Source organism: Aptenodytes forsteri, unplaced genomic scaffold, assembly GCF_000699145.1.
Source record: "Aptenodytes forsteri isolate BGI_AS27 unplaced genomic scaffold, ASM69914v1 Scaffold82, whole genome shotgun sequence".
Classification (NCBI taxonomy): Eukaryota; Metazoa; Chordata; class Aves; order Sphenisciformes; family Spheniscidae; genus Aptenodytes; species Aptenodytes forsteri.
In genome coordinates, this window is record NW_008795490.1 from 153,780 (window position 1) to 161,887 (window position 8,108).

Here is an 8,108-nt window from a genome sequence, read left to right on the forward strand (position 1 = left end):
GGGAAGGGAAGGGAAGGGAAGGAAAGGAAAGGAAAGGAAAGGAAAGGAAAGGAAAGGAAAGGAAAGGAAAGGAAAGGAAAGGAAAGGAAAGGAAAGGAAAAAAGGTTGGCAGGGAGGTAAGACAATTGCATGAAAAATCCCTGCAAAATACCCTTGTTCGGATAGACTGTTCAGAAGAACTGGGAGTGTGGAGCATGCTGTATGGGAGTGGGGGGAAGCATGTGAACAAAATACCTCAAAGAGCTTCTAGACATTGCAAAGTAATTTTCCTTTCCTTTGGCAGCCACTGTTTGTGTAGTAATGCATGTCAAAGTCTATCAATGTATAATGTATATCAGTCGGGAAAATTACCAGGATATAGAAACATAACTTCATCCTAAATAGTGGTAGTAGATGCATACCAATGAATACATGTTTATGATAATTCACTTCCAGCAAGCTGCTTCAAACAAACCGTACTGGATTTTACGTCTAGTTAGTGAACAGAGAGAGGCAGACATTCTGGAGGTGAAGAAAGACACCCAGCGAGCAGATGAGATCAAAGCCATGAAACAAGCATGGGAGTCTGCAGAGCCAGGAAGAGCTATCAAGGTAATATCAGAGTGCAATCTTTGCAGTAATGTTTCTTCACAAGTTCCAGGAGCTGCTGTCATGGTAGAGCAGTTGCCACAACAGAGACCTGACTTCATATGGCTGTTCTCTTCACCGCTCTGTGGAAGACAGGAAATTTTACACAGCTTAAAGAATCAAGTGATTATGTACATGAATTCTGGGCAGGAATCCAGATTATCTACTTCAGACTTTTGTAGATCACTGAGACTTTCAGATTCTACTTTACAAAACAGAGAAAAGTTTCTCCTTAGAAAGCCCTCTACCTCTACACAACTGCAAAGCTGCCACTTGGAACAAGTTTAATGTTTAGCATGAACAGATTCGAGTGAGAAATACGCTGTTATAAACATGCCAAAAAGATTTCTCTTGAAGAACTGGCACCTGGCCATATCATCCCTCAAATTGCCCCCTGCAGCAAGGATTTCCAAATTCATTCTGGGTTGCAGGTTACCCATGAGCCTGTACATGCTGCTCTGTATGAATTCACTGTTTTGGAGAAGCAATACTAATTCAGATGTCAGCTGTACCTGGGCTCTTTTGACATGACGTATGGTTAAGATGGAAAAATAATACAAGTTCTTTCTAGCAAAGCAAAAAGTTGCACTGCTGATTCAGAATTGGAAGCATCATTACCAAAAAAAGGAAAATAAAAGAACAAAATGCAGTCTTTAAACTTACCTGACAGTCATCCCCCTATACACCACCACCACCATTGACCATTGAGGGATACTTGGCCAGAAACCCCAGCTCAGAAGAATTTCGGCTTTTTTATACTACCTTTCAGAAATGAACCTCAGACATGGGTCTTCCCAGTTACACTTTCAGATTTTCTCAGTTCTCTTCAGTGTACCCAAAGCTCAAATTTTTTCTGACACTACTTTATTAAATTCTGAGCTAAGGAGAGATGCATTACTCTGCAGCTTTGATTGGCTGTGCTGAGACTGAAAATGCAAGTACAGCCTCCTAAAGATTAGCTGGAAATGAATCCCCTTTGATGTGTAAAGGGTCTCTTCAGAATGCTGGTTCTATCGCCGTTGCCTTTTCTGATCAGAAAATCAACTGAATTACAAGTAAAGGGTTTCATTTTAAAAACCCCTTAGGTCTGTGACATTTTTCTAAAACAATTTTTGTTAAGAAAATTGCAGCAACTGCATGTAATACGCTAAAAAAAAGAAGGTCTGAATTGGGGGTCTGCTATCCAGACTAAGTAGCTTCCCTTCTCCTTTCTCCCTGATCACCCTGCCCCAAGGTCTGCCTGTTCCAGGGATCACATGCCCTCTGACTCTGGGAATTAGGTGCCTGACTCCAGGCTGACTTTTGGCTTCTCCGTCCATTCTGGCAATCTGAGTCCCTAAGAGAAAGCCCAGTGAGCCAAAGTCACCTTCTGAAAAGACAGGCAGAAGTGGTGATGCCTGGTTTTGGCATCAAAGGTAATTGAGTCTGAAAGGGTTTGCACCCATAGCTCCCATTTCTCAGGAGGAAGTCTAAATCACCAGGCTATAGGAGCTCCTAGGAGGAAGTGCTATTTCCCTAAGGAGGTGCAGTAGCTGAATGTATTCTGACCATACATTCAGCTATGAGGGAACCTTGCTTTTCAGGGTTTTTTTGGGGTTTTGGGTTTTTTTTTTTTAAATCCAAAGATTATTTTAAACTGTTTTTGTTTTTTTGGTTTTTTTTAAATCCAAAGATTATTTTAAACTGCCCAGAGATCAGTCATTTTCCAGTATTTCTTTGCATGGTGATCTTTAGTGTAAGTATTCAACGTCTCAGGACTGATTCAATGGGAACCCTACTATCTTTTCTGATTCCAGCCCCAGGCAGAGTTGCATACTGCACTCTGGTGTTAGGTTTGTTATTGACAGCATCGTTTTCTCATTTGGGATATGTACTAAATATAGCCAGGATGCATTGAGTGGAGTGAAACCATTCGAAGTGTACTGCCTACTTTTCATTTTACTGAACTACCATCTCACAAAGGTTTACTTAGGGAATCTTATTCATATACTCAAGACACACTTGATAGAAATTAAAGATGAACTTTAAGTACTAATGCTAATTTATTTCTTCTCTACATACATTAAAACTAAACAAATAAACGTTCCAAAATATTACTAGAAAAATTTGATGTTTAATGTTGACAGGTTATTATTTCAGAAAACCTATTGGAGAGATGGCTTGAATATGACTGACATGAAATGTGGTGCTCTTATGTTTATCTTTTTTTCTCCCCACTGACTCACTAACAGTATTCCTGTTGTTAGAGGTGATGTTTTCATAGATCAAACCAGTGAAATATACTCACCAGTAATACGAAGTAGCATCATATCTCACATGCACTGGATTTGAAGACTTACTGTCCTATTGACCACTTATAGATTTGTACTTTTGAAAATGCTTTGGGATTTAAAGTATGCAGTAGAAGTTTTCTTATCTGGATTAAAACTTTGATCTCTAGGCTTTTCAGGAACGCATGCGGTTTATTAATAAGTATGCTGTGAGAGATTCAGAGGAGCCCATAGCTGGGACTGAGACTGCCAGTTTAACACCCAGTTCAGGAGAAAGAGGTAAGGGTATAACTTTCTGTCAAGCATGTCTTCGGTTCATCATGTTCAGCTCCTTAGAAAAGACTTCTGCATTAAATACTGGTAGTAAATGGATAGAACAGCCCCGATAAAGGTGTCCAAATGCACAGTGGCATGCTTAGTCGCTATCTTCTCTATCCCCTCTTTGTTTTAATTGTCGCATTGCTCTATTTCCAGACACAGATACAGCCTCACAGCTCTTGGAGGCTGCCAGGTTACCCTTAAGCAAACTTTAGGCAGTCCTTCTGTACTAGAATTCCAACTCTAAATTAACCTGAAACTTTTGGAAGTTCAGTGGAAAATAGCTGCTCCCTCAATTCCAAGTTGGACATCAGAGGTCATTAGTGTAGAAATATTAAAAAACTGTTTAGCAGCTCAAATAGCATGTCAGTAAGACACTAACACTTCTAACGTGCATTTTCTTTTTGTTAATGTTCATGGAAACTGTTCATGGATAGTGCTCTGGAAGTGAGGTGTCAAAAAGTGCATACTGAGTAGCATCAGCTTCCTGGCAGCTTCCATAAGTGTTGTCTAATTTTATTTAGCGGTCACAACTTCAATGGATTCTTCATTTGTATTCCCTGGCAATTACTGGACTCTGATGCAAATCTGAACTGGGTGCAAGGCTGCAAGGCTGTTTGTTGTTTCTTTTCTTCTGAGAATAATGCTGAGATCAGGCCATCACAAAAAGGAAAGTGTAATACCCAGTCTGATTGTGGCAATATCTGGTCATGGCTCATGTGCATGGAACGAGAACCTGTGACCAGTACATAACTTGTTAAGATTAGTATTTTGCCAGTCAGGTAAGTAGTCCTCCCGGGAATGTTTCAGAACTTAAAACAGAAGTAGTCCTCACTTTATGCCTTAGACAAACACATCATTAGTTACTTCTTGCATTCCAAAGGAACTTGAAAAAATATTATTTCTTCTAAGTTACTGGATAATGACTTCAAAATTAATGGTTGTCTACCAAGAGCTTTGTTCTAAACTAAGCATTTGGAGTCTAATACAAAATCTCATGAAGTAAAGAGGTGACACCCCAATGACTTTAAGTTGTTGTGGTTCAGTTCCATAGAGTGCAGTAATAAGCAATAACGTGCTTGAACATTTCTGTAATGTTCAGTATCTTAATGAGAATTTTTATGTTCTGGAGAAGACTTTTCTGATGGGCAGTGCCTAAGGCACTTCCAAAGTCCATGTCACCCTTCTAGACCAACAGAGAAGGCTGGTATATTTGTCTATGTATAGACAGTAATTTTTTTTAATGCTCGGAAACCTCTTTCCTATTTTTGGTGAGAAAATTCCACTAATATTTTAAATGCTTCAATTGATTACTACTATATGTAGGGTAATAAGAGAGTTTTTATGGAAAAAAACCTACTGCAGTCATCGTTAAATCTCATCAAATTTCACAGGCGTTTTCAGCACATCCAGATGAACTGAAAGAAGGAAGCGTTGGCATAATCACAACGCAGCTCAGCACAGTGGCATGCTTAGTATCAGATATGTCATTGTATTGCGAGAATGCTACATTAAAGCATAACATGGTTACTATCCATGTGGTTTAAAAAAATTCTAAGACTTCAGAATGACAATTTTAAGTTGTCATGGGACTTTTCTTCTTTAGACTGGTATTTCCCAAACTAAATCTCTGCCCAAAAGGGAATACAATTTTTTTAAACTACAGCCAGGACTGAACAGATTTTTATTGACTTGTTTTTTAAATAAAATAGTGTGATTCCTTGCTGATTAGAAGTTGTTCTTATATTTTTTAGGCACTTTAAATTGAATGTTCTTGCTTAGATTTACAAACCTTCTTGAGTACTGTGGATTTAGCTAAAGTACATATATTAATTTCACTCCAGCATATGTGGGTTTTTTGCAGCATCTTTGATTCTATCATGAGTGTTGGAAATAAAAAGGCAGAAACATTATATCCTCTCCAACCCATATTCTCATTTAATAATGTATTTTGCTGAGCCAAAAGAAGAAAAAACTATGTAAGAATTTAGATGGAGCCTCCTAGCATAACCGAATAACCAGTTTAATCTGTTCTGTTGTAGATTCTCTTACCACAGGACAGAAAGCATCACAAGCAGCTATTGACTCAAGCTTACAAACGCAGCAAAAAAAATGGGAGCCTATAGACCTTAGTCCTTACATGAGGTAAACTGCAGCAAGAACAATTAAGTCCCAGTGAAACACCAAAATGAAAGACTGGCTAAGGATTTTATATATAGAAATTAGTAAATGCAATACATTTTTATGCACTTGTATCCTATCTGTAATTGGATGCAGTATAATAGATGTGAATTTAGACTTTATCCTTCACATGTCATTGAAGTAAGCTACAATTCTGTCACACGCTTGTTAAAGTTGCTGTGAAAATCCTGGCCCATGTTCTATCTGTCCTTTATGTTGTGTACACAAAATCACTCAGTAGTGAACGCAGAAGTGTAGACGGCATCAAGATACGGTTTTCAGTTTTGATTTTCCTGGCATGGACGTGTTTTAAAATCTGTGCCTTCCTACATCCATTCGTAATTTATGTCCTTTCCTTAACATAATACATGTCAAAGGAGCTGAATCACTGCACTGCATGTAATGAGAACGTGACATCAAATTTGAAGAAAATGCACCTGCAGGCAAATATGTTTATTTCAGTGGTCATCTTGAAAGAAGCGCATATGAAGTTTGTCAGGATGTGATGCTAGATTCAAATGATGTATTTAACAAATGCAGTTCAGTTAATAATTAAAATAGTTAATAGCTGAAATAGTTATATTAATTATATTCTTTATTCAAAAGAACTATATTCTTTATTACATGTGTTGATATGAATCTATCTAGCTAATATACATGCACCTGCATGTTTGCTGTGCTGCAGCTAGAACCCAGTTAATGCTTAAGTTCATTTGTATGCAATGTGGCATTTATGCAGCTCATTGATTTTCAAAAGACCTTAGAACATGCTGAAAAAATCCCCAAATTTAATTTTAAATTAAAAGGGAAACTGGTGTTATATTGAAGCAAATACATTAAAACAGTAGAAAATATGGCAAAATATCTTCCACAGGCTCAAGTCTTGTAAGCATTTCATTTGTCTTCAACTCCTTGACTTTTACACTAGTCATTTAAGTCAAATTATAAAAATATATTATCCACTTAGCTGCCATTATGCCAACGGCAAAAAAAAAAATTACATTTGTCTCAATGCTGAATTATAGTATCAAAAACTTCTGGAAATATGATATTTCTTGCAAATTAAAAATAAGTGTCACATGTAGGAGTTTTTCATATGCTCAAAGATGAGCATGATTTTACAAATATTTTTAAAATAGACACTCAAGTATTAGAAGACCTGGCCTCAGGAATGTACTTTCTCATCGGTGTTATATATAAGCAGAGGAAAAGTGACTCCTTAACCATATCTAACCATACAATGGTGACATTGCAGTATATAAGCCAAATATACGCATATATATGTTAAGAAAAATATACACCACCAAAAACTGTATTTGAAATGAGAGAAGTATCTTTGTATTTCCTTCAGAAAAACAATGCCTGAGCCTGCGCTAAGAAATAAGTCTATCATTCAACAACAAGAGATACGTAAAGTGGAAAAAATCAACCATTTTAGGGAACTTCGAGAGCTGGCTTTGGAACAAAGAGAAAAAGAAAAAAATGCCAGAGCTTTATTGAAGCAAAATATACTTGAAATGTATGAGAATCTACAGGTAGGTTTTCAAGATTACTTTCCAGTAACTATTACTGTGATATCCACCACTAGTATGAATATCTTGATCAACCATTCTCAAGACTTTTGTATTCAGTACCAATAATTAGAAACAGTGAACAAGCTTGAAATTTCACTTGGGCAAAGACTAAAACTGAAAGTCCTAGGGAAAAAAAATAGTACTACACAACATCCTTAATATGATATTCTTAGTACTTTCTTGATAGAGCTCTTTGCAAAAACACTATTTTAAGAATATCATGATAAAAGGATAGTTGTAAGTGAGAATAAATTGAGGATTTGACATACATGACCAGATGCATATTAGATAAAGCATCTCTGGTTTGGCTGGGTTTTTTTGGTTATAGAATTGTATAGGGCTTTTTGGAAAGTAATCAAGAACAAGATAACTTACACAGGAGGACGAGGTGCTCCTAAGCACCATTCTTTAAGCAAAGTTAGAGAACAGTTTTCCTGGAATATGCATGATGCCAGCAAACAAAAAATTGGAATTATTAATCCTTAAAAAACTATTTCTATTAATTATAAATTTGGTAGCATTAGTGTAGGATCCGTTGTTAGGATTAACTCAGCCAATTCATTGCACATGAAATTGGTACAAATATCTTAACAAAATTGGCTTAACCCTTGAGTGTCAATAGGAACAAAATGTTTTGTTACACAGTGGTGATACAATAACCACTAGCAATCAGCTGGTGACTATTCAGCTGATTTTACATCACACCAACCTATTTACAGAAATCAATTGAAAACATCTCCTTAACAAGTTCCCAGACAGCCTGATTTATATTACTTAACTACAAGTCTGCAAGGAGCCATAGTTCTCTACCAGTGACTGTCTGAGCCTAATAAGAATGCATGTCCAGGTTTTCAGATGTTGCTATGATTTTGGATCATATATCATATATTAGAAGGGCAAATTTTTATTAAGAGTAGTTCCTTGGCTCTTTCTAGAAATTATGTCCATTAAAGATGTTTCACAGTATGAATTTAAAATCATAGAATCATAGAATCATAGAATAGTTTGGGTTTGAAGGGACCTCTAAAGGCCATCTAGTCCAACCCCCCTGCCGTGGGCAGCAACATCTTCAACTAGATCAGGTTGCTCAGAGCCCCGGCCAACCTGACCTTGAATGTTTCCAGGGATGGGGCATCCA

General features: G+C 37.0%; 1 protein-coding gene across 1 annotated transcript in view; it reads left to right on the forward strand.

Moving 5' to 3' along the window:
* The window catches only part of ADGB (androglobin), a 149,397-nt gene that overhangs the window by 139,174 nt on the left and 2,115 nt on the right, over positions 1-8,108 (forward strand). The window contains 4 exon segments of the mRNA XM_009281545.1: positions 436-591; positions 3,068-3,182; positions 5,258-5,360; positions 6,748-6,931. Coding sequence (XP_009279820.1) covers positions 436-591; positions 3,068-3,182; positions 5,258-5,360; positions 6,748-6,931 — 558 coding nt within the window.